This window comes from Candoia aspera, chromosome 1, assembly GCF_035149785.1.
Source record: "Candoia aspera isolate rCanAsp1 chromosome 1, rCanAsp1.hap2, whole genome shotgun sequence".
Classification (NCBI taxonomy): Eukaryota; Metazoa; Chordata; class Lepidosauria; order Squamata; family Boidae; genus Candoia; species Candoia aspera.
The window spans coordinates 319,122,489-319,150,470 of record NC_086153.1 but is presented as its reverse complement, the minus strand read 5'-3'; the positions used below and the strand labels follow the sequence as shown (position 1 = coordinate 319,150,470).

The 27,982-nt window shown below is 38.9% G+C and overlaps 1 protein-coding gene across 1 annotated transcript in view; it reads right to left on the bottom strand.

Moving 5' to 3' along the window:
- Window positions 1–1,554: 1,554 nt before the first annotated feature.
- Window positions 1,555–27,982, bottom strand: part of KCNH5 (potassium voltage-gated channel subfamily H member 5) — a 196,649-nt gene continuing 170,221 nt past the window's right edge. The window contains exon 10 of the mRNA XM_063293905.1: window positions 1,555–2,540. Within this exon, the coding sequence (XP_063149975.1) occupies window positions 1,596–2,540 (945 nt within the window). The 3' untranslated portion in view covers window positions 1,555–1,595. The remainder of the gene's footprint in view (window positions 2,541–27,982) is intronic.

The following is a 27,982-nucleotide window of genomic DNA, read 5'->3' as shown; positions in this document are numbered from 1 at the left end:
AAGCAGGAAATGCCGATCAATCCTGAGTCAGTTTATTTAGCTCAGTATTGTCCACACTGACTGGCAACAACTTTTCAGGGTTTCTGATTGGAGTCTCTCCTAACCTTACCTGGAGATGCTGGAAATCTAGCCTGGAACCTTCCATATATGAAGCAGCTGTTTTGCCATGGGGCGTATGATGTTCCCTTCCTTTTGCTATGGTTTTCATAGCATGGAGTACTTCATAACATATTTAGACAGAAGTATTCCATATATGTACATATGGAAACAGTGGAAACAATGACTAGCGCTACAGTCCTGTTCATACTTACCTGAGAGTAAATTTCACTGAATTCAGTAGGTCTTTGTACAAAAGATCCACCTGTCGAAATCTGACTATGGAGTCTTTGTGATCAAGAACACAGAGCAAAATACTCCATTGTGAGTCTACTTAATTCAGGGCATAGAGCTCTGAGGAAAACAAGCAACCCCAATGCTTTTGAGAAGGAAAACATTGCTTGAAATACAGACTAGGAATCTATGAGAGGTCCTTACATATAATATATATCTACATACATACAGATTAAGATCTATTATTAATTCCCTTAAGTGTATTGGAGATAGAAGCATGGACAAGTACTATCCATGCAAAAGAATATTGCCCGAAAATGATTTTTTAAAAGAAATCTATTTAAGCCCACATTTATAAGCAAAAAGTGCTTTTTTGCTATTATTTGCCAGTAGCACCAAATATTTCTTATATGGTAAAGAAAGATTGCCTTGGCAATCTTTTCAGGCGGCAAGCACCGTTGTGTAACCTTGTATGACGGTGCCAACTCCAAAATAAAATAGGTGAAATTTGTGAGGAAGAATTTGTTTCCAATTTTTAATATGTTATAAAGTATTATGTGTGTATATGGAAACAATGACTAGTGCTACAGTCCTGTGTATACTTACCTGAGAGTAAGTTTCACTGAATTCAATAGGACTTACGTGCATAGGATTGTGCTTCAAATGTACCGTCCTTCAGTGAATCAGTATATGAGTACATGACACTAATAGTAGATTTTCCTATAGTAGATTCTTCCTTGTTTTTGCCCAAAACTTTAAAACTGTTCATCCAGGTATTACAAACAGACTCATCCTTGATTTTTTAAGCAATACATTGCCTTTTCATGCACTCTTTTTTTAAAACAAAATTCATCCTTTTATTTTATAATAGAGATGATAAATTATTGAAAGTGTGCATGCAGTCAACTGCATATTATACAAGCAACATCTATGTTAATAACTGTTTTCTTTGGCAGGCCAGAAACCAGCTGGACATGCAATATTTACATATCAAAATCCATTGTTTATGTTCAAGTCATATTGAATGCAAGTGAAAATATATTTTTATATTTATAATTTATATATACACCTACACAAACTACAACTCTGTGCATTTATCTTTCTCTTTGTGTCTGTGTGTCTGTCTGTATATTATTTGCATACACACAGACACACACACTTACAAACGCTCACACAGAGACATGTGTTTGTATATCTGTGTAGGAGTATGTGTGCATGCCCGTTTCACAGCATATGCTTGTTATACAAAGGAAAATAGGAATATATTAAAAGTGAATTTCATCCTTTTCTGATTCAGGTGACACTGGTCTTGAGACACTAAAAATATCCTGACAAGGTATTTGGGATGGTAGCTGAGGAGATAAATGGGATTTTGCAGATGGCGTCTGCGATGTGTTCTTTTCAGACAAGATTTTTAAAATGTCTGCCACCTGCTTCTCCAGGATAGCCATCCTGCTGCTTATCAGCTGGATATCTTCCTTGAGTTCGTGTTTGATTTCCTGGAGTGTAGTTTGTAAGGCTTGTTCAGGGATAGGGTAAAAAGGGTGTTTTGTATCTGGTTGACTAGGGCTGTGCTCTAGGGGGCTACGGTTCTCCCCAGCTTTGTCCAAACGAAGGTCACTTTTTGTGATCCCGCTGTCACAGGAGTCTGTTTTCCTCAGCGGGTTTTTTGTTACATTTTCTGAGTCAACACTCTTGGGGTCCTCTGACAACAGCCCCATGGACTCTGCCTTGGTGACGTTATTCCACTCTTCCTTTTTCTCTTCCTGGCCTGCCATGTTATTCTTTAACCGAAGCCACCCTTTCCCATTGCCGTTTTTCATCCCCACAGGGCTGGTAACTTTGAGACACTTGGGGTCACCATTGCTATTGGGCTTGAGCTCCGTGGCATCCCTGTTGTTTGGTTTGACCACCTCATTGGTTTTCACATAGGACAATGATGTCTGGATGGGTGTGATCTGAGATACAGTGACCACACTTGTGCCAGTGATGGCAGCACCATTCTGCATGGTTCGGGTCTCCACCTGGAGGGTATTCTGCTCAGGATCAATGATTGTCGTCCCTTGGTTCCGCATTTCCTTCTGCTGTTTGAATTTCTGGAAAAGCTTCCTGACTGGGTGGTCCACAGGAATGCTCAAGGTCACTTCATTCTTTTGTCGCAGGCGCTCCTCCTCCTCCTTCTTGACATCACTGATTTTTCGGAAAATAATCTGCAAGTGGAGGAAAAAAAATACAAGTATGTGGTATGAAGGAAATAAACTTTTCTTTAAAATGTTTGTGAGTGAAGCAACTGTATTCTGAACATGAACAAATTTTATTTATTTCTCTATCTATCTAATTTGCCCCCGCCCATCTCCTCCCATTGGGGGACTTATGGGTTTAATAAGAATAATGCTTCCTTACTTGTTTTTAAAAATTTTCTTGCAAGTGAATTTAAAGACATTTGGCCAATACAAACTGCTGATGTTGGAGACTGATATCTAAATTTAGTTTATCTTTTGTCTGTAGTTGTATAATCTTCCAACTTTAGGTACCGCAGCATACTCTGTTATTCTACAACCTTTACCAGGGAAGGTTAGGGCTTATTTAACCTAGTGCTGGAATCCACACAAAAGCACAACAATAACAAAAATATCCATTTATTTGGGACAAGACCCAATGAAGACAGAAGAGTAAATCTAAAAACATGCAAGATTCTGCAGCAGAGATCTTGTAATAGGCTGAGTATCAAGTTAAGGAAAATGTCTTGACATATATTGAAACGTACTATAATTACAGCTCTCTTGAGGATGACCCAGAATAAACTCACTTGTAGCAGTTCCAAAAGCTAATGAAATGCCTGCATTTAATACAAGGATCTATGACAAATGGAGGAATTATAAGCAACCTTACAAAGGTTTACCTGGAAGAAACTAACTAAAACTGGTAGGACTTACAGGCCCGGCTCACCATATATTATAAAGGTTCTTGCAGCAATTAAATCTATTGACATTTCAATAATGTTGCACAGAAGGTGAGAGTATTTTTTATTTCACCACAGTGAAGGAGTAGGATAGGAATCTGATATGCTGAAAGTTAATCCAGAATATCAGTTCAGTGATCAAAGTTGCCTTTCTTGTAATTAAAAGAATGAAAGTGTATCAAATATAATAAGGACACGACAGCCTGCAGTTAATGCAGCTGTTCACAATAATGTAGGACCTCAAATTATGCCTGTTAGAATCCATTTAAACAAAAGAAAAGAAGAAGAAGAGAAAGGAGAGAGAGAGGGAAAAAAAAACAGCTTGATGCTTTTATCTCCCTGATATGACCCAAATAGAGAGTAGACAGATCTTCATTTAAGAGCTGCGTGTTCCTTCCTTTGACTGCTGTTTTCTGCAGTCCAAGCTGCAGGGGACAGCAAATAAAAATTTTAATTATATGTCACCCTCTGTCTAGCTACAGCTGGTGCTCTGGACACATTACAAAACACAATCATGCACTCAGCAATGCTAGGGTTTGCAAAAATAATATCAACAAAAACCACAACATGATATAAAAATATTAAAGCAATTTTAGAAAAAAGTGGAGGTGAGGTGGAGAAGAGGTAAGGGAAGTAAGCGGAGAAAGAGACTGAGCAAATCTTAAAATGGAAGTACAAAGCAGAATGCATGCTTACTGTTTGTTCCTATAGATTAATTTCAATTTCCAGTGGATCAATAACATCAGAAGAATAGGTTTATTAGCTAAAATGGAATCTCTACGTTCAGAGGCAGTATACCTCTGGTTCTGGGGAAAACAGCAGAACAGAATTGCAATGGCTTTTGGAGAAACCTGGCATGGAGAATTTTGAAGATACCCCTCTCTGATTTTTAAAAACTAAAGATTTTATACATTTTTTTTAAATGACCAAATTCTTGCTAGTCAACCAAATGCATTCTCAGGTGAGATTTTAAAAGTTTCAGCCATTTTTTGTTGTTTATTCGTTTAGTCGCTTCCGACTCTTCGTGACTTCATGGACCAGCCCACGCCAGAGCTTCCTGTCGGTTTCAGCCATTTAATTAGTTTAAAAAAGTGGTGCTGGTGACATGGTGCAAAACTGCCTGAAAAACATGGCAATTCTTAGCAATAGCTGTCCTCAGCTTACCTGGAGATACCAAAAGCAGACTTGAGGCCCTGGGACACACACCCAGCATAGGCTCTGCCAGAGAACAGTGGTCTCTCCTGAGGCTTCACCTGTAACTTTAGGGAGTGCCATTCCAGAGGCAGCACTAATTTCAATATGGAAAATCATGCCACAGAAATCTTCAGAGTTAACTCTTGACTGAGGATACAAACATTCTCACAGTATCTCTCAACTGCAGCATTCTCTACAGCAGAGTTTTTTTCTATCTCATGCTCCAGAATTTGGACCAGCTGGTATGAGGTACCCCATAATGAAACACAAAGCAGATTCTCTTACTTGAGGACCAAGGACAGGTTGCATTACTCCAGAAAAGTGCTACTAAATATTTAATTTTGCATGTTAGAAAGACATTATTTCTTTGATTTGTATCCCAGTTCCATTCTGAGGAGCCGTGGATGCTAGAAATTTCAACATTTCATTTTCACAGTCACCCTGTGAGACAAAATAAGCTGAGAAACAGTAATTAGCATCTTTTTTAAAAAATCACCTAATCAGTTTCATGGTTAGGGAGAAAATGGAGCCTAATTCATCTCACTCCAAGTCCAATTCTTTGTCAGATACATGTCAAGGAGACAATTAGCAGAATGAAAAAATAAAACAGGTAAGAGGGTACAGTGGAAAATAGAGCTGTGTATGCTTCAAAATGACTTGGATGAAGTGCTTCAGAACTCATGCAAGTACACAGCACTTCTCTGTTATTCATTCAAATAGACTTGACTCCATATAAACCTGGAAAAAAAAGGTTGCAGATGCTATGAGTCATATTAATGTCATTGAATTAAACTCCTTAAAGCAGCCACAACTTTTATCCAGTTATGAAAGAACTAGATCTTCCTTCCTTGCTTCCTTCCTTCCTTCCTTCCTTGCTTCCTTCCTTGCTTCCTTGCTTCCTTGCTTCCTTGCTTCCTTGCTTCCTTCCTTCCTTCCTTCCTTCCTTCCTTCCTTCCTTCCTTCCTTCCTCTCATGCCTTTAATTTTTGGGGTTTACTATTTCTTAGTACCTTTCTGTGTTCTATATAATGTTGTTTACCTAGGAAGAGGAATAACATTATGGTTGTACATGTATATCCTAATTTTATCCTAATATAATTTCCTCCCCCACAGTGCAGTCTTCTCAACTATGTAGCCTATTGATTGATTCTGTGCTATCACATTGGTGTCAACTCTTATTGACTACATAGGCAGATTTTCTGCATGACAATCTGTCTCTAACCTGGTCCTTCAGGTCTTCCAATGGATCCTTTGGGTCTTCCCATCACCACTGTGAGTCTCTTTATCTTGCTGCTGGTTTTCCTCTTCTTTTCTTTCTTTCTTCCTTTCCCAGTATCAGAGCCTTCTCCAGAGAGCTATGTCTTCACATAAAGTGTCTGAAGTCCAGAGTCTACTGGAGTAGGGTGGCCAATAAATGTAAATAAATGAATAAATAAATAATAAGTATGATAATTTAAGCCTGATCATTTGTGCCTCAAGTGAGAACTCTAGGTTGATTTGTTTGATGATTGATTTGTTTGTTTTCTTGACTATTCATGGTGTTCTGAGGAGTCTTCTCCAACACCAAAGTTCAAAAGCATTGATAGTCTTTCTATTTGGCTTCTTCAAAGCCAAACTTTCACTTCCATAAAGTGTCACAGGAAATACCATTGGCTGCACTATTCTGATCTTTATAGGTATTACACATTACAGCATCTGAGTATCTCTTCAAACCTCTTCATGGTTACTCTACCAAGTGCTAGTCTGCAGCATATTTCTTGACTGCTGACTCCTTTACTGTTGATGGTTGATTCTAAAAGACAGAAGCCATCTACCATTTTGATATCTTCATTGTCAGTTCTGAGGCTGGCTGTGGTACCTGTTGTCATTACTTTGGTTTTCTTTATATTTATTCTTAGTCCCATTTTTTCACTGTGCTACTTGATTGTTATTACTACAGCTTGCAGGTCATTTGCATTTTTGCATTTTTGGCTATCAAAGTAGTGTCATCAGCATAATGCGGGTTATTGATGCTTCTTCCTCCACTTTTAAAACCATGCTCCACTTTCAATCTAGCTACTCTTAATATATATTCAGCATATACATTGAATAAATATGGGGAGAGTATATAGCCTTGTCTCACTCCTTTGCCAGCCTGGAGCCAAGCTGTTTCACCATGTTCTCTCTGTACTGTGGCTTCCTGACCTGTCTATAGTTTTGCAGGAGGACAATGAGATTTTCTGGGATTCTACAGCTTGATGTGATTGACACACAAAGATCGCCTTTGTAGAATCAGTGAAGCACATAATGTCTTCTTTGTGGTATTCTTTGGCTTTCAATTATCCAGTGTGCATCAGCAATAATGTCACATGTTCCTCTCCCATTTCTAAAACCAGATTGAACATTTGGCATCTCATTTTCCATATAGGGCTCTAATCTGTACTGGATTATTGTAAATAATTTGCTAGCATGTGAAATTAAGGATATTGTATGATGCTTCGTATTCCATCAGTTCCTGTAGCTTTCTGACTTGTTAATGACTGGAGTGCTGATCTAATTTAATCTTCTAGTACTAGCGGTTGTTGAATGTAAGGAACATTTTATAAGGTATCTTGGATGTTAACATCTCTACTGTACAGTATTTCAGTATACTCTTTCCATCTTTGTTTGATCTTCTTTAAATTGGTTACTATCTGCTCATTGGCACCCTTTAGCATACCAATTTGAGGTTGGAACCTCCTCCTCAGTCCAAAGATCTTTTAGAAGACTTGTCTGTTTCCATCTTCAATGTCTTTACAGAAGTTTTTGTAATACTGTTCCTTGTCTCTTCTAACAGCTCTCTGAAACACTTTCTTAAGTTCCTTCCTTTTTTGTATTTCTTGAATTTAACTTCTCTTCTTAGCAATTTCCATGGTTTGCTCTTACATCCAGTTTGCTTTTTTTTGTTTCTTCATCTTTGGCAGTCTTTTTTCACGTTCGTCCTTAATCACTTCTTTCAGTTTATTCCACAGTTCCTCTGGTCCTCTGTCAATGAGGTTCAGAACTTCAGAGTGATTCCTGATGTTCTCCTTGAAAATGGTGGATATATGTTCAGGATCATATTGTAGAAATTGGTTCACTTTCTTCTTCTTCTTTAGCTTATCCTGGAACTTGCACATGAGCAGTTCACGATCTGTTCCACGGTCAGTACCTGGTCATGTCTTCCTCACATGTTTTAGGTAAATGAAATCTAATTCAGCCTAAACTTTAACTCCATCCTAGCACCATCTCATCCCAAACAAAAGCTGGGCATCCTGTGAGAAATACAGTATGTGAGCAAACAACCTGTTCCTAATACAGGATGGTCCGATGGAAAACAGCTCAGAGAAATACACTAAGACTTGAGCTGCTCAATGTAGTCCTGATAGTGAAACAACAAAATCACTAATTAAAGATCTAACAGAGAAAATCAGCTTTAGGAACTAGCATAGCACATCAAAGGTAATAATATTTTGGCCTTTTTGTCTAGTTGTGGTCAGCATTTAAAAACTGCCTTACTGGCTTAGACCAAGATAGACATACTGTTCTGCTTCCAGCAGTGACCAACCAGATATTACTGTACACTCCAAAGAATAATTCAGCAACAGAACTACATCCTTTTCAGGCAAAAGACATGGATTGTATGTGGAGGTCTGGAAGTCTACACTTCACTGTTAGACTTCAAGAGCTAACGATGAATAAGTGGGTGGTATCCTGATATGTCATTTACCATGTCAGCTTTCAGTCCCACTTCCTTCGCCATTTAATGTGCATAGGACTTCCTTGGTCTCCAAATAATAATCTTTTCCATATCCTTGCTCTCAAAATTCTTACTTGTTCTTAAGTGGCCTCAGTCTACTCAGTCTTTGGGTCCTGTTGCTAGGCCAGACCTGACTGGTGGATTAGTTACAGCTACATGAGAGCATTGTGGGGCTGTCTTTGAGGATAGTGTAACTCAGTGTTTCTCAAACTTGGCAACTTGTAGATGTGTGGAGTTCAACTCCCAGAATTCCCCAGCCAGCATGGCTGGCTGGGGAATTCTGGGAGTTGAACTCCACACATCTTAAGTTGCCAAGGTTGAGAAACACTGGTGTAGCCTCATGCTCTGATTCATGCTCCGGAATTTGAACTGGCTTGGACAAGCTTCCCACGAGGGCAACACAAAGCAGATTGTCCTCTGTTCCAAATTCAGAAGTTCACAGCTCCAACACCCCTTTTTTAGCCTCACCCAAGTATTTCTAGAGAACCTTTGGAGTACACCTTTTTTATTATGCAGTTGGTGGGTGCCTTAAGCCTTACAAAAGTTGAATCCCAGGCAAACACAAATCCCCAAACTGATCTACAATCAAGATGGTTTTGCTCTTCAAACATTAGGATCATGGTTGTTTTCCAAAATGCAATTGTGGTTCAGTAGGTACCTGACAAGCATTACAGTACAATGTCTGCTGTATTTATAATGTGAACTTGAGATCTACAACTTCAAAACTATGGGAGAGGAAAGATTTGCTTAAAAAGCCACACGATTTTAGTTGCTGCTGGATTTGTTTGTTTAGTCTAATTTTCTGTCGGCAAATGAACACAGATTTGAGTCATCGGTCTTTTGTTTTTATACATTTGATGCTTTTTTTAAAAAAAGAAAAAAGAAAGAAATCGGTTCACTCCTGCTCACCAACCTCTTGGGGGAAAGTTTAGGGGAATAAGCTCCAGTGTCTGATTCTGTAAAAATTGTCCATCCATGCCCTACCAGTTGGGCTCATCAATATCAAAGAACTACAACATGAATCCCATTGTGTCAGCAGCACCTAGAAGCCATAGTTGCTTGAAAGAACTGCCATCAAAATAGTAGGAGATAAAAGAAAGTGGTTTTTTTGGATGGAAAATAGAGTAAAGGCTCAGGTATATGCTATGTGTTGAATGAGTGTGTTAGCTGATATAGTGACAGGATAAGGCCTGTGTATGCCTGTCTTATGTGTTCTGATATTGTCATTGGTTCTATTCATCATCACTTCTGATATTGTCATCGGTTCTATTATTTTATATATATATTAGTGGTTCTAACTAAAGACATTTTGTTCAGTTTAAATCTTTGCAAGTTTTACTCCAACTAAGTGTCATGGGACCTACATAGGCAGAGGTGACATGTTCACCATCCACTCTATATTGCATTAGAAATATACAGCAAAGATTAACACTAGGATTAATGCCAAATGAACAATCAAACAGCACAATACACTCTAATCAAGGAACTATCAGCTCAGTCAATCAACCAAGCAGCAAACAACATGCCAATCAAGAAACTCCCAAGGAGAGAACAACACCTCCACCAACTCAAGCTGGACAAACCACAGTACATAAGAGAGAGAGCAAGACCCACTCCCTTTTCACATTGAAGATGTTGCCTAGTCTGGCAATGAGACATCTGCAAGAAAACAACAAGGCTCAGAGAGCACTAAGGACTCCACAGTACAACCGTGAGCTACAAATACTCGCTTCGATTGGTAAATATACATCAGTTTTATAATGTTTACACCAAGGGTCAATAAAATTTTCAGACACTGGATATAACTGTGTGATCTTGGGTGATGGTACAGAGAAGCAAGCAAGCAAGGAAGGAAGGAAGGAAGGAATGAACATTTTTAATGCCCATCATTTACAAGATCTCCTGCCTGAGACCTTATAAGACCTCATAGATCTTACAAGATCTCAGGCAGGTTTATACAGGTGGTTGTTTTAACACATGAAAGGTGAAAGGTCCCCTGTGCAAGCACCAAGTCATGTCTGACCCTTTGAGGGGATGCATACCACTCCTGAAAAACCTTTTTTCTACAATTCCATTTTCAACAGATTAAATTGGTCTTTGAAAATAAACTTCTGTTGAGAAGTTTCAAGCTAAGAAACTGTGCAAACCCCAATTATGATAGAAAACCTCATTTATAATGCATTATATAAATAGTGGACTGAGCATGGTTTTGTTTTTGCAAATGAAATGCTAACTTTACAGAACAAATGTAAGTAATCCCCATTATGTAACACAGACTATTGATGTACAACACCAGTCAACAGTAAGCATGCAGCACTGTTTAAAAGGCCTGGGCATTTCAGTTTTACAAAATGTACCAATGCTGGAGCATAATATGTTATATAAAAATTATTTACAAAATGCAGGCACAAAACTGCCAGATACTGGATTAAATAATGAGACGGGTGAGGATCAGGATAGGGAAAATTATGGAAAATTGGAAGGTCAGGACATGGGGGAGTATGAGGAATGGAAGGGTGCCGGACATGGGGAGTTGACAAATTATATGTGCTATTGTTCTGAGTGCCAGACAGAGGATGAGTTTTAAATAGACAAGGAGCAGAGAAATATGAAAATAAAAATCCTTAAGTAAGGAGTTTATACTTGGTAAAGGCAAGATAGGGTTGAAACTGCAGATGCTTGCAAGAACTTGTGGTCCAGTGACCTTTGAATTAGGGAATTTGACACAAAGGAAGGATACATAGCAAAATTTATGTGTATGTAAAAAGTGTCAAAGGAAATTATTTCTACATTTAGATGATTGGGATTGGGTGTGGTTGGAACTGCTTATAAAAATCAAACTGTGGAATTGTTCGGGGCTCTCCACCTGGCTATGGAGAGACCTCCTTTATGATGATGTCTTCAATAAACGAGTCAGTTATTTCTCCCACTCTGTGTGTTTATTGGGACTTGCACCGAGTGCACGAACCAAGGGGTCTCTCTAGGACCAACAAGGGGATTTCCAAGTATCAAGTCAAAGTTGCAAAAAAATAAAAAAATAAAAAACAATGTACCTATGATTGAAGTCAGATTTGCATAAGCTAAAGTTCAATTTATTTATTTATTTGATTTCTATAGCTGCCCATCTCAACAAGTGACTCTGGGTGGCTTACAACAATAAAACCATAAAACAATTAAAACAATTTAATTAAAACAGTTAAAATATAAAATAAATACAAAATAAATATACATGGCTGCCAAGTGAGCAATGCATAGATATTAATACAGCCAAGAGATGGGATCATCCACACGCTCGAGGCCCCAGGCCCGGGCACAAAGCCAGGTCTTCACGGCCTTACGAGAGGCCAACAGGGTTGGGGACATCCTAATTTCTGGAGGGAGGATGTTCCAGAGGGCAGGTGCTATGGAAGAGAAGGCACGCCTTCTAGTTCCCGCTAACCAACACTCCCTGGCTGATGGGACCCGGAGCATACCCAACCTACTAGATAGTATTTTGAGCACTTTTACTGGGGACAAAATGGAGAAGATGTTGACACAGGCCATATGCAGGAACAAGAGTAATGTTTCTTCTTCTTTTCCAGTCCTCTGTTTCAGGGTCAAACTGAAATGGTTGGGGCAAGATTGCATAGTAAACTTTCACTCTTGGCGTCTAGTTCCCACAACTTTCTTTGTTCCACCACAACATTACAAGCCACATACATCCCACACCATACCCCTGTCCAGAGGTGTCTGCAGGGTATGATCAAAGAAGTGAAATGACAGCCACAATGGTGCAATCAAAGCTCTGACTGTTTTTTATGTGCATAAAAAAATTGGCGGAGGTTTGATTGCATTGTCATGGCTGCCATCTTGACTATTTTGACCATGCCTGTCAGAGAGGAAAGGGAGAATTTGTATGGGGTCAATGAAAAAGTTAACAAATAATTCAGACATATTCTCTCCATGCGGATGATATGTGTGCAATTTTGAACCTTAAATCTGTGCACTGTGACTGAAGAATATTCTCTTCTTTATTTGAGAGAAAACTGGTCAGGCATTTTTTGCGTTGCCTATCAACAATCTAATTCCTTTTATGCAATCAGATATAACTGTGTGTGGGCTGGCTATGCCCAGAGCTATAAAGCAGCTCAACAACAAAAAATAATACGAGAAGTAAGTAAACAAGTCTAATGATGCCATTAAGTGATGTAATAATGGAGGGCTTGGTGGACTCGTTTGGATTTTTTTGTTACATTCTGTTTCAGGAGCATTATGCTTCTGTAAAAATTTGTAGAACATTATAAAATGCTATTGGGAGATGCTGAAAACGCTGAATAAAAAAAGTAATTTTGCATAGAGCTGCTGGCATTAGAAATGGCTAGGAACGGTGAGAGGAAATTTGGTTAGTTATACCAGTGTCTCAAATGTCTGCTTTTGTACACATATTGACACAGAAGAAATGCTTTCCAAGTACCTAGGATTTGCCCAGAAAGGGGGCAGTTCTTAGTCAACCTTAATGGATTGCAAAAGCTAAGCAAGGATGAACCCAGGTAATACTTGGATGGGAGAGCACCATGAAGCACCAGGCCAGCAACCCACACTGGGAAATCAACAGGACATCCCAGAAGAAGGCAGTGACAAACCACTTCTGTACTGCCACCAAGAAAACTACCCAGTTCTGTCCATGAATAAAACTGTCAGGTGTTGAGCTCAACTCAAGGGAGTCATTCCAGTTTTAAACTAGCATTTATCATCTGTGGAACAATAATAACTCTGTAAGAGGAGGTGTTTCAGTAATACTGTGAATACTGTAATGTGCATTATGACAAGCCTGCCTTTAATCATGGCTTCCTGCTGGCTCTTCAGTTATCCCTGCACCACTGCTACTAGTTCAACACCATTTATCCATCATTTAAAGTAGAACAACTTAGGGACCCCTAAATAAAACTAAATGATGGGAGATCCCATGGCAGATTTAAAAAAAAAATCTTAACAGTTTGTATTTGCTTTGCTGATAGGGAACTGATAATTGTTGTTAGTTGATATTCTCATAGAACATAGTTCTTCTAAGGAAGGGCAGGTGCAAATGGAGAAGTCTCGGTATTAGATATCTGGTGGAGAGGACACTGGGAGAATTCTGGGAAGGAAAAGAACTGGATGGAGGTTTGGAAGTTGGCTGGCAATTAACCAGATGTGAATAGCAAATGGCTGTTGAAGACAGATTGTTGGATTTAGTAAAGAATAACAGGGCTGGCAAACCGAAGTTGGACTGAAGAGAATTGTTAGGCACTATCCAAAGAAGCCTGCTGAAGAACAAAAGAGGAAGAAGGATCCTGTGGAGCATTCACAAACCAATTCAGAGGGCACAGTTGGGATGCTAGGAGTCGAGGACAAAAGATAAGAAGATCAAAGGTTTACCTGCCAGAGGAAATACTGTATAAGAAGAGAGACATGGTTCACAATAGAACGTCAAGCAATTAGCTGGCTGTAAATTGTATTTTGCACACTTAGTATGCATGTTTGTACATAATGTTTCTCTCCCTCTCCCTCTCCCTCCCTCTGTATCAACATTCTGGAATGTATGTATTTTCTTATGAAATGTTTGACCTGAGAAGAACTGAACCAACAAATTAAGAGAATGCATAAACTGATGTATAAGAATACAATAATCTGCATGCCGCTATAAGAACTGAGAATTATCTCAGCTTGTTTAATCAAATTCTCTAGCAAAACCTAGTACCATGCAATTCTATGAAAATTTATACAAAAGTAAGTCCTATAATGTTTAGTGGAGCTTATGTCAGGGAAGTATGAATAAAGTTGCAGCTGCCATGTTTAACTGGCTTTCCTAGAAGTATATTTCATTTGTCTCAATATTTTCTTTTTCATTTCAGATGTATATCAGTTTATGTTAATCAGAAATTCTTTCCACACTGTACTGTAGGCCCCCATTTTGCAGATGAGGGCTAGGAAACTGAAGATGATTGTGGGCTTCCTAGAAGCTATTATAGGTTCAAAATAATAGATTATTGGGTCTTTTATCTAATCTAATTCTTACTTAGCACAGATTGTGAAGCCCCAAATTGCTGCCCCATGTCCCTCACCTCAAGATGGCTGCCTTGAGAAAAGGAATGACAAGGTTCATTGTGAAAAAGCCATGTAGGAATTTATTAGATTTAGCTCTCTTTTTCTGGAATTATAAAATGATTAAAGCTTATTACTCTATATAGGTTAACTAGCTATTCAGGGCAAGAATTGATTGATTGATTGATTGACTGCTTTTACAAACTATTTATGCTATCCCAATAATAAGACTCTGAACTGCTTACATATGTAAAAAACGTAACAACATAAAATAAAATCACCACCATCATCATCTCAGCCAGTAGGGCATGGCTACAGCATCCGCCCCCCTGCCAATTAAGAATTAAAAGCCAAGGAGAAGACAGTTATTTTCATAAGAAGGTTTCTGTCATATGAAAGCATTGCTGCTTTACATTTCTAAAGCAAAAATGACTCCCACCTTACTCTTCACTATCCTCTTCTCATCCCTTCTTTCATCACTCCTTGATCACAGCAATGGGCATATGTAACATTTCTTTCACATACACTGCATGCATTTGATGATGTAGAGCAGGGTTTCTCAACCAGGGTTCCGTGGCACCCTAGGGTTCTGAGAGAGGTCACTAGGGTGTTCCCTGGGAGATCAGGATTTATTTAAAAAATTATTTCAAATTCAGGCAACTTCACATTAAAGAGGTAAGTTTCATTCTTTATTTTTAGTTTAAGAACACTGTTGATGCATATGCACAGCCTACATATGAAACGAGTATAATAATTTTGTAACTTGTGGCCTCTAATTGAGCCTGAATGTGCAGGGGTTCCCCGAGGCCTGAAAAACATTTCAAGGGTTCCTCCAGGGTCCAAAGGTTGAGAAAGGCTGATGTAGATTGTAGGCCAGAAAAGCTTAAGTAATAAACATGTGCTAGTGTTCAAGGCTCTTGTTCCCCCAGTTCCCCCACAAAATAGGCACAAAATTACCTGGGTTGTGTTGGAAGTGTGCTTGCAGTTGCAATGACTCTTCAGGGCCTCACAATTTACTGACTCCAAGGGATGGAAAGTAAAAAATGTCCTCTGGGTTTCCTTCTTATCTCTCTCCCTACCTGCTCCAGTTCTTTGTGAGCCTGCTGAACTTAGGGACTTCCTTTTGCCTTTGCCTTTACAGATGTAGAATTATAGTCTCATAAAGTTGGAAGGAATCTAAGATGACCATTTTGCCTCTGTCTGAAAACCTCCAGTGAAGGGGAAGAATCCACTCCATGCAGTAACTTATTCCACTGACTGACAGCTCTTCCTGCCAAAAAGGTCTTCCTAATGTCTAATCTTTATCTACATCCTTGAACATCCCTGCCCTCTGACTCTCTGCCTGATAGGATATAGGAGCAGTCACTAATCCTTGCTCAAGTTAGTTCCCATTTTCCAGCAACTCACAAATCACTTCCTCCAACCAGAGGAACTAGTACCCCCCATGTCCATTAGTGTTAAAGGAAAGCATTAAAACAAGAAGAACAGCACCAATAACAGGGAGAATGTCCTTCTCTGACCATATTTTATCTTTCTGCTACAATATTTGGCCCTACATGTATATGGCCTTGTCAACCATCTTTTTTTAAAATGACTAAATGGAAATTATTTTGGCAGTCCAGAATGAGGTGATGCAAATAAGTAAAAGGCCTCTGGTATGCTACATTCCAGGCTCATTCTGCTTTGTTTTACTTATTTCTCATCCCATTAAGTAAAAACCATAATGGAAGAACTAAAGCAATACATTTTTGTTCCTATTAAACTCTGTCTCAAATTGCTTTGCTTTTCAACTTGATCTTTAAAGCAAACTATCCCACTATAGGTTTAAGTTGCCCCCTCAGTTAAATTGAGCACAATCTTCTTTGTTTGATACACCACATTTTGCCCTTAATAAGCAGTATTAAGTTATACAGAGATTTGGGTAGATAGAGACTTGCTCATGGTCACACAATGAAAATGGATAATTGTACAATTAGGTAATCTTCCAAATCGGAACATTTTGTTAAACATCTGCAGTCTTTCATGTTACCATTTTTGCAGGCACAAAAAGATTCCTGCAAACTAGTCCTCCATGGGCTGCTATAAAGGAATTGTACATGGAGAAAATCTGGGATATTTGCCTCTAGAGCTGTAATGGGCCTGCTTATTCCACCCCTCATCTGGTCCTGCCACAACTGTGCACACATATACCCCTGGAACACAGTAAAGTGGCACTGTCCTGCTCAATTAAAGTGCAGGAGGCCAGCTGTCTGTGTTCATCGTAGTAGGATAGGCTTCTGAAAGGATTCTCCCTACCATCCAGGGAGAACAGGAGGGTGCAAATTCAGCTGATCTAAAGATGTTTGAATACTATGCTGGAGGTTGTACTCAAAAAGTAGTGAATGTAGCAAGGACAAGCACTAAATGTGACTTAATGTAATTGTTATTTAATTAAAACTAAATAAAAGGAATATTATTATTATCCTATCGTGTCTTTAATTATTTCATCCTTCGATCATTTTGAAAATTACTTCTGAAGGTCTCCAGGTGTTGCATTCAAGGCTTTCAGGGACTACAAAAGCAGCTCTATTTTCTTCCAAACATACCCCCAGCCCCCAAAGATTTTTTATTCCTGCACTACAGTGTTGGTATACGTTCACCTAATCTGGATGCCTTGTAAAGATGAATGGAATCAAGTAGCAGCTAAACCCAGTTTCACTGGACAAGAGGAATGAGTTTTCAATTTTCAAGCATTTTACAGTTTCTGATTAACATCATGGTTGATTTTATACCCATCCTATAAGGCAGAGAACCACAAATGTACAATGGGGGGGGGGAAATCTGACTTTTCCACAGGGTGTGAAGCCTTCTTTTTCATGCCTTTTGTCACAGAATTACCTGCTTCTTGCCTTGGAATCTAGCCAGTTCTTGAAGATGAATTTTAACTTATTATACACAGAAGTCTTCCTTTACTTTCCCCATTTATTTTTTTCCCAACAAAGTTGATGCACAAAATGTTTCCCTTAGGATCCAATTATACTTTGGTCAAAAAAACCATTGTTTTTCAAAGCCATTTTTTCTTACAGTATTTTTTCAGCTGACATTTGGATTATATTCAACTTTATCTCTGATGAATGCTCACATTTTAAGAAGCCTATTGTCTGAAATTTGCTCCCAGTGTAAGAGTTCAATCTTTCTTGCTGCTAAGGTTATAGTGTTACTGAGTCTTTTACTTTCCAGCTTTGACAATACACATGGTGCCAGTTTGTACTGTTCACCCCAAATGCAACGTGATTATTGTGCCCTGAAATTTCTTCTCTAAATTGGAATAGAAAACTAGTACTCATGAACCTTTCATCTGGAAATTGTTTTGTGATTCTGAGATGGATGAAAAAAGGGAAAAATACACTTTTTATAGGGAAGGAGATAACAAAAATGTATAACTTTGCAGAGACAAGATGGCTTAGCAGTAAAGACCAAGATGGCAATGTCTCTGTGTTAGTATTTTCATTGTAACAATCCCAGATTTCTTTCAGTGGTTGGGATTAGCAGCAGTAGCAGTCTGTACCCATCTAGGCTGCTAGGCACTTCCATAACTTGGAACAACCAGTGGTCGTTCAAAGGTATATGGCACCCCTAGGCCACATAGACTGATGGTAAACCTTCCACCAATCTGAAGATTTGCATTTTTAAAATAATTTGGAAGGAGAAGGGGCATTGATGCCCCTTAAACTTTGGTACCCTAGTCCAGTAGCTATTCAGCCTTAACCTATGGCCAACCCTAGGAATTCCCATTCTCCCAGCCCATGCTTTTGAATTGACAGGATGCACCTAAAATTCTTGCATTATACTGCTCACAATCTGAGATCTGTTAGAGAACTCAGCACAAGGAGTCTAGCCAACTCTTTTTTTTTTGTATTTAGTTCATCCTCCTTTTTTCATCATGCAGTTCTAAGTTGTTATTGATGATGATAATGGATGACTATATCTTACTTTTTTTTTACCAAAAAACAGCACTTAGTATATCTCAGCTTCTCTCATCACTCTATAATTATTATTAGTCCTGTGTGACAAGGTAGCACTTCATGAGGATGCTTCACAATGCAGAAAAAGGTGAAAGGTGAAAGGTGCAAGCATCTGACCCTTTGGGGGGATGCCACTTTCACGACGTTTTCTTGGCAGACTATAGCGGGGTGGTTTGCCCTTGCCTTCCCCAGCCGTCACCTTCCCCAGCAAGCTGGGTACTCATTTTACTGAACTTGGAAGGATGGAAGGCTGAGTCAGCCTGAGCCAGCTACCCGAGAATCCAGCTTCTGCTGGGATCGAACTCGGGGCACAATGCAGAAAAGATGCTATTTGCCTCACTGAGACAAAGTGATTATGAGTTTCACCTACTTAAAGCACTTTGGGTTGGGTTGGGTTGGGTTGGGAGCTTCCTTGGCACTTCCAGTGACCTCAGAAGCCTGTTCTGGCCTCTGAACGTTCTGAAGGATGCAGTTCCAGAAATGTGAAATTAAGCAGTGCATCAGCTTCACTTTACTCTTTAAAATGGGGTGGGGTGGGGTGGGGTATTCCTTCATGAAGCAGGTTCAAAGACCTGTTTCAGTTCAAGCAACATGAAAGAGAAGCACCCCATTAAGGTTTAGCACAGACCAAATTACTATCTTCAGCCAAGTTCCTTCATTAGATGCTCCCAGGTCATAATCTGACCCTGAGCTTCCCCTTCATATATTACAGAATTCAGCTGCCTGAACAAAGTATTATTGTCTAGTAGATCATTTTTCTTTGATTTATTGCTTCATCTTAATGGCACTGGTAAAGTGAGTCTATAAACATAAAATTTAATCAAATGGAAACCTTTTAGTAAATCAAGAACTGAGTTTTAATGATGTGTTTTAGCTTAATGCTTTATACCCAAGTTGGTATCAATTATTGAAATTAATTCCATTCCTTTACTCAACACCAGAGATGACCAATTTCTTCAGTATGGAATTTACATTAGATATCTCTCACAAAGAAGTTGGTTAAGGCTAGAGGGAGCGTCTAAGAGCTGGATCTTATGTTATTATCTATGAATCAATTCTGAAAACATTTCAGAAAATGATAAATATGTCTAACCTCAGCTGAATATAGAACTGTGAATAATTAATGAGCCTTTTTCAAACACCAGCAAAATCTGGCACAACTGCTTTACTATATCTGTCTTTGCCTGGAAGCATTATCTGTAGAAGATTCACCATGTTAGTGAAACACAATGGTCTTGGAATGTATTTCCAGCTCCTGGTCAGTTCCATGTGGATTAGATCTCTTTGAGATAAGCCTGGAACAGCCATCTGATCAGCCAGTAATGTCACCTGGCCATTTGACTGTCAATTTAGGAATGCAAAGAATACCCAGAAAGAAACTGAGGGATCACTGGACATCTTGATCAGGATCCTTAAAATCTTTCCTCTAGCATCTCACTCTGCATCTCTGCTAAGATAAGAATGAAGAGAAATTTCTCTCCAACAATCTTGCTTTCTATATATCAAGGGAGCTCGGAGAAGAGGAGCTGAGCGTTGTTTTTCTAATAATGCCACACAAAAGCTGCCTCCCAATTTCTGAATGATTTTTACTCCTGGGGGGGGGGGGAACCCTTTTTAATAAATGTTCTCATGGTACTTGCAAATTTCTTGTTTAGTTTCTCCTGGTGTTTTTGTTGAACTTATTTAACTGTTAAGAAGCAAGGATAGTACGGCTGTGGTTGTTAATTTCTGATAGACATACTTCCATCATCTTGAGATATGTCCAGTAGAAATATGTGTATCCTGGTTCCAACCCTTTTCAATCTAAAGTAGCCAGATGGGAGGAGTCCTTCCCTGAAACTGAATTGAAGTCAATGTGGCTGTAAAATACTGAAGAGAAGAGAAGATTGTATAATAAAAAAACGACATTCACATACACTGCTGGGTTACCCCAAACCAATCCAAGAAGGTCATTGTCCACCTATGAAATACGATGTAAATTCTCCTGCATCAGATTGAATAAAAACTGATGGGAAAATGTACATTTTTTTTTTCTGTATGGTACTAGTTTTTGTGTTGGAGCAATAAGCTGGAACAAGTAGGAAAAACTGCAGCAGAACATAGGAAGAGAAACTCGATGGGACAGGTTTGGCTCTCAGATAGGATTCTTCATCCCTGCTTTAAGAGGTTGATAGGGAATGCTTACAGCAATGTTTCTCAGCCTTAGCAACTTAAGATATGTGGACTTCAACTCCCAGAATTCTGGAAGTTGAAGTCCAGACATCTTAAATTTGCTAAGATTGAGAAACACCGGCTTAGAGTTTGCTTATGAGCAAGGCAGTGGCAACCACTTTCTACTTTGCTTTCCATTTTTTTTCCCATTACAGCCAGCCCAACTGAAAGTTAATATAACAAAAGGCCAATTCTGATTTAGCTGATTTTTTTACTATGTTGACCATGAATTCTGTATGGCCTTATTGTTTACATGGTGGGCAGAAACAAATGAATATTAGTATTACTTTTTCCTGTGCACTTTTCCTAATGTACACATTTTATATGCATTTTTTCATAGCAAGCATAGAATAATGGCTTACGCATATATATTTTTCCAATATACATGATACTATAAATGGCATGTTTTCCCATCAGGTACTGTATACATTTTCATGCATTATATTTTTATGAGTTACAAATCTCAGGAGAAATACAGATTTCAGCATGCACATACTTTACATTCTGTTTTTTCTCAATATAGTTGCAGATAATCAATATAGTAATATTTCTAATGGAACAAAATTCTCCTCCATCAACCAGTTATATCTAGTGGTTGGTCTGGAAGAAAGGGGTTCAACAGAGGACTTTCTACTCTGGCACACCCATATTCCCTATCACTGTAACACTTGAGGAGTAAAATAATCTCAAATGTAAATTCCTTTACTTTCTCCCATCCAAAATATGCCTTCTGTAATAAATTTCACTTCCTCCTATTAATCAGTGAAAAACATTGGTTTTTCCAAACAGATCTTCAAATCTCAGAAGCTCTATATAACCCAAGTGATATAGTGTTTGTATAGCAACAATTTTGCTCTCATACAAAAGGCTTCTTTTATTAGCAATATGCCCTGAAATAGTTCTCTGTAAATAATTTGGTTGGAGTTGGGCAGCATGAAAAAAGAAATCAAATCAAATCAAATCAAATCAAATCAAATATCACAATTCCTAACCTGATTATTTTAGTAGCGAATACACTTTTCCCTCTTTTGCTTTGCAAAAGTTAACAGTGAGGACCAAATTATATAGCAGAGACTTAGAAATGACCAAAATACCTAAAAGGGCAACTTTCAAAGGGTTGTGTGCTAAAGACAAGGGGATTTTATAAAGCATGTTGCAAGGGCTGTTGATAGGTGAGAAAATGAAACAATACCGATTTTTGTGATGTATAACTCTTTCATAATCTAAGCTAGATTGTATCTACAGTCTATTACTTCCCTGAAAAAGACACATTCTGGGGTGGAGAAACTAATTGCCAAGGATGGAGAAAAGAAATGGGTCTATCAAAGGAATATCATGATCCAGGCATCAATTTCACATGCCATAGTGGCACTCTGTGTATCTCTTTAAGTTTCTAATAACTCTTGAGCATATAATTTGTTTAGTGTATGATATAGTGTAATGATCATAAGTTCTGGAACAACAAACATTTGGAGCATGAGCCTCTTAGAAGGGAATTTCCAGTGCAACCCTAATATCCCTAATATTCCAGTGCAACCCTAATAGTAGTAGTAGTAGTAGTCTTCAGCAAAGGATCATTACCTTGTCGTGGTGCTGGAGCTTGAGCACCTCAATGATGCCATGAGCTAAACCGTGAAGGGCCACCCAAGACGGGAAGGTCGTGACAGAGAGGTCAGACTAAATGCGATCCCTGGGGAAGGTAATGGCAACCCACCCCAGTATTCTTGCTGTGAAAACTCAATGGATCAGTACAACCAGAGATATGTCGGTATACCATCAGAAGATGGGACCCCCAGGTCAGAAGATGGTCAAAATGCTACTGGGGAGGAACAGAGGATGAGCTCAACTAGCCCCAGACGTGATGACGCAGCTAGCTCAAAGCCGAAAGGACGGCTAGCGGCCGACGGTGCTGGTGGTGAACGGCGAATCCAATGTTCTAAGGATCAACACGCCATTGGAACCTGGAATGTAAGATCTATGAGCCAGGGCAAATTGGATGTGGTTATTGGTGAGATGTCAAGATTAAAGATAGACATTTTGGGCGTCAGTGAACTGAAATGGACTGGAATGGGCCACTTCACATCAGATGACCACCAGACCTACTACTGTGGACAAGAGGACCACAGAAGAAATGGAGTAGCCTTCATAATTAATAGTAAAGTGGCTAAAGCAGTGCTTGGATACAATCCAAAAAATGACAGAATGATCTCAATTCGAATTCAGGGCAAGCCATCTAACATCACAATGATCCAAATATACGCCCCAACCACAGATGCTGAAGAAGCTGAAGTAGAGCAGTTCTATGAGGATCTGCGGCACCTACTAGACAACACGCCTAAAAGAGATGTTATTTTCATCACGGGAGACTGGAATGCTAAGGTGGGCGGTCAAATGACACCTGGAATTACAGGTAAGTATGGCCTGGGAGAACAAAACGAAGCAGGACATAGGCTGATAGAATTTTGCCAAGACAACTCACTCTGCATAACAAACACTCTCTTCCAACAACCTAAGAGACGGCTTTATATATGGACTTCACCAGATGGACAACACCGAAATCAGATTGACTACATCCTTTGCAGCCAAAGGTGGCGGACATCTCTACAGTCGGTAAAAACAAGACCTGGAGCTGATTGTAGTTCCGATCACAAACTTCTTCTTGCACAATTTAGGATCAGACTAAAGAGATTAGGGAAGACCCACAGATCAGCTAGATATGAGCTCACTAATATTCCTAAGCAATATGCAGTGGAGGTGAAGAATAGATTTAAGGGACTGGACTTAGTAGATAGGGTCCCGGAAGAACTATGGACAGAAGTTCGCAACGTTGTTCAGGAGGCGGCAACAAAATACATCCCAAAGAAAGAGAAAACCAAGAAGGCAAAATGGCTGTCTGCTGAGACACTAGAAGTAGCCCAAGAAAGAAGGAAAGCAAAAGGCAACAGTGATAGGGGGAGATATGCCCAATGAAATGCAAAATTCCAGAGGTTAGCCAGAAGAGATAAGGAATTATTTTTAAACAAGCAATGCGCAGAAGTGGAAGAAGACAATAGAATAGGAAGGACAAGAGACCTCTTCCAGAAAATTAGAAACATTGGAGGTAAATTCCAGGCCAAAATGGGTATGATCAAAAACAAAGATGGCAAGGACCTAACAGAAGAAGAAGAGATCAAGAAAAGGTGGCAAGAATATACAGAAGACCTGTATAGGAAGGATAACAATATCGGGGATAGCTTTGACGGTGTGGTCAGTGAGCTAGAGCCAGACGTCCTGAAGAGTGAGGTTGAATGGGCCTTAAGAAGCATTGCTAATAACAAGGCAGCAGGAGACGACGGCATCCCAGCTGAACTGTTCAAAATCTTGCAAGATGATGCTGTCAAGGTAATGCATGCTATATGCCAGCAAATTTGGAAAACACAAGAATGGCCATCCGATTGGAAAAAATCAACTTATATCCCCATACCAAAAAGGGGAAACACTAAAGAATGTTCAAACTATCGAACAGTGGCACTCATTTCACATGCCAGTAAGGTAATGCTCAAGATCCTGCAAGGTAGACTTCAGCAGTTCATGGAGCGAGAATTGCCAGATGTACAAGCTGGGTTTAGAAAAGGCAGAGGAACTCGGGACCAAATTGCCAATATCCGCTGGATAACGGAAAAAGCCAGGGAGTTTCAGAAAAACATCTATTTCTGTTTTATTGACTATTCTAAAGCCTTTGAATGTGCAGACCGTAACAAATTGTGGCAAGCTCTTAGTGATTTGTGGATACCAAGTCATCTTGTCTGCCTCCTGAAGAATCTGTATAACGACCAAGTAGCAACAGTAAGAACAGACCACGGAACAACGGACTGGTTTAAGATTGGGAAAGGAGTACGGCAGGGCTGTATACTCTCACCCTACCTATTCAACTTGTACGCAGAACACATCATGCGACAAGCTGGGCTTGAGGAATCCAAGGCTGGAGTTAAAATCGCTGGAAGAAACATTAACAATCTCAGATATGCAGATGATACCACCTTGATGGCTGAAAGTGAAGAGGAACTGAGGAGCCTTATGATGAAGGTGAAAGAAGAAAGTGCAAAAGCTGGCTTGCAGCTAAACCTCAAAAAAACCAAGATTATGGCAACCCGCTTGATTGATAACTGGCAAATAGAGGGAGAAAATGTAGAAGCAGTGAAAGACTTTGTATTTCTAGGTGCAAAGATTACTGCAGATGCTGACTGCAGTCAGGAAATCAGAAGACGCTTAATCCTTGGGAGAAGAGCAATGACAAATCTCGATAAAATAGTTAAGAGCAGAGACATCACACTGACAACAAAGGTCCGCATAGTTAAAGCAATGGTGTTCCCAGTAGTAACATATGGCTGCAAGAGCTGGACCATAGGGAAGGCTGAGAGAAGGAAGATCGATGATTTTGAACTGTGTTGTTGGAGGAAAATTCTGAGAGTGCCTTGGACTGCAAGAAGATCAACCCAGTCCATCCTCCAGGAAATAAAGCCAGACTGCTCACTTGAGGGAATGATATTAAAGGCAAAACCGAAATACTTTGGCCACATAATGAGAAGACAGGACACCCTGGAGAAGATGTTGATGCTCTGGAGAATGGAAGGCAAAAGAAAGAGGGGCCAACCAAGGGCAAGGTGGATAGATGATATTCTAGAGGTGATGGATTCGTCCCTGGGGGAGCTGGGGGTATTGACGACCGACAGGAAGCTCTGGTGTGGGCTGGTCCATGAAGTCACGAAGAGTCGGAAGCGACTAAACGAATAAACAACAAAGTAGTAGTAGTGCCCAAGTAATTTTTTTCCAGGAATTTCCCATCCATAAACCATCTATTTATTTATTTTTTTATTCAATTTATATAGATGCCCATCTCAGACCAGTGACTCTGGGTGACTATATATATGGGCCCTGTCAAACAGTCTAACAACTATCTGTAACAGCTGAGTTGCTTTAACAACCGCTAGAACAAACCCTGTGAGAAAGTCCCTATAAATGCTGAAGACCATACCTATCCAAGACCTACCCTCATTACCATTTTCCCTTGAAAATGTAGCAGAGATAAACCAGAGGTGAGAAAATGCCAATTAATCCCTTATCAGATTCTTCCTTTGTTTACATTAAGAATTGCTCTAGAAAATTATCTTTTCATGTTTCTTTGCTTTATATAGCAAGTTGCAAGATCATAAAATATATAATAAAGCTAATTTTATTTTGCTGGGATGACTGCTGGGATGCAGGTAGTGATTTCTTGGTTCCTAAGCTTTAGCTAGCCAACGAAATTAGCTTAAGAAGGAAAAATGACAACTCAGTCTTCTTAAATAAAATCATTTGGCTGTATCCAATGGAACATTGGCCAAGAGGAGTGGAATCTCTGGTCCTTCAGAAGTGCTAAACTCTAATCCCGAGAATCCTTCATCAGTGGACATGGTTGGTAGGGTAGTGGGAAGTTGTAAATCATCCAGAAGGCCACAGGTTACCAATCCCCTGTTCTACTATTAAAGTAGTGCTAAATAGAGTTTTACTTGTATGTATATATTATGCTAGTTCTTGTGCAATACTACTGAAAAAAACAAATACAAACAACTCCCAGTGCAATGAAATCACTTTGTGAAAGTATTTGGACAACAGCTTATACAAGCAGCATTCAAGTATTAGATGAGACTTGAACAAGGAAAAAAACAAGATATTCTCAATTGATAGAATGATGCCACTGGGTGTAACCCACTACATTAAAAAAACATGTATCACTGATTAAAAACACTATTTCTGTAAAACTGGAGCAACAGAGGAAGATTTCCTTATATGAACAGAAACCCATTTTCATTTTTTTTTTTAAAAAGTCTTTGAAAGCATTTTAAAAACACATTCAGAATCTTTAAATTGAGCCAAAAAAGAAAAGCATAATACAAATAGTGCTCAGAGCTAAAAGATGGCTGGAGTGTTTAATCAGTCTACTATCTATTCTCAGTTCTGATTGTACAATTTCTCCAAAAATACAACATCTGCAATGAACTGGAAGCATTCACCCTACTCTCTCAGCTTCAAATCAATGTGATGGGTGTTGCTTGAAAGGAACAAGCCATGTTCTTTTTATAAAGACCAGAGAAACACCTTCTGGCAAATTTGGGGAAACCAATAGAAACAGTGAAAAGTTCTTTAAATTTTGATGAGAAATTAAAATGGTGGCTAACAGAAAGTTCTACTAAGTCCATCTTCATTATCATATCCATTCACACTTTGGAATCTGAACATGAGTTTTTCTTTACAAATGTGATGTTTCTGGTCTTTTTCCTTAGATAAAGTTTTGGACAATTACCAAACAAAAACTGGAAACCAAAGCTATGATCTCTGGAATTTCCATTGTTCATCAGAACTTGCAGAACATATGTTTAGCAGCCAGAAGGCCATGGAATAAACCCAGCCTGCAGAACAGTTTGTATTCTACCAATCTGACTGAATTTACAATTCACAGATTTATCAGAGTCATAAATTCACTGCTAGCAAGATGGTCAGTGTGCATCAGATTTCAGCTACATCTGGAATTATGGATGATACATGCATGCTGTTGAACTTCAGATTGCTGTTAGTGCTCCTTATGCAGAAACAGAGATGGTCTCTTGAGTCTTCTATCAATCCTAAATCCGCATATGCTTTACCTATGTGGATTTGGGTACAAATTATCATAATATGTGGAGATCTTTTGTGCCTACAAAGGTCTAATCCCATGATGTAGTAGGGCTATAGAAAATAAATAAATCCATTCCAGCAATAAAACATTGGAGTTAATGCTCTATAAATCTATTCATCAGACTTAGGAGAATTGTTCATGCAGACAATTTTTATATGACAATTATTACTCTGTTTTTAAAACACCAACATAAAAAAGAGAACATATTTTTTTCAGCAACAAACATCTTCCAAAGCAATCCTAAAGAAATATTTTTAATAGATAACTCATGTTTACAATATTATTTACAAGGGGGCTAATGGATAGAGAGATTTGTTGCTTGACTATAAAGTAAATATGAAAATATTCTTTAGAGTTCCTATTTTATTATTTTTGGCATATTTAGGTTAATCTTAAGAACGTTGAGTCCTTATACCAGTAACACCCAACTTCTTTAAGGAGAAGGAGGAGACTTAGCCTTTGAGTGAACTAACTGTATGATTAAAAAAACAGAAGGGGCCACACCAAAACAAATTAAATTTGACTTAGTTTACAGTCAAATTTAATTAAAAATATATTACATCAATTCAGGGAACTGGGGAGAGTTTCAGGAACATACACTGAACAGTGTGCATGAATGGGAAGACAGATGGAGACGGAAATGGAGGAGAAGAATTGATGGGAGCAAAATGAGACAACATTTTAACTCCAATCTGATACTCTCCTGGCACCTTCTCTGCCAAATTCCCTACGTTTTCTCTGAATGGACCCCTTTCTTGCATTCACTGT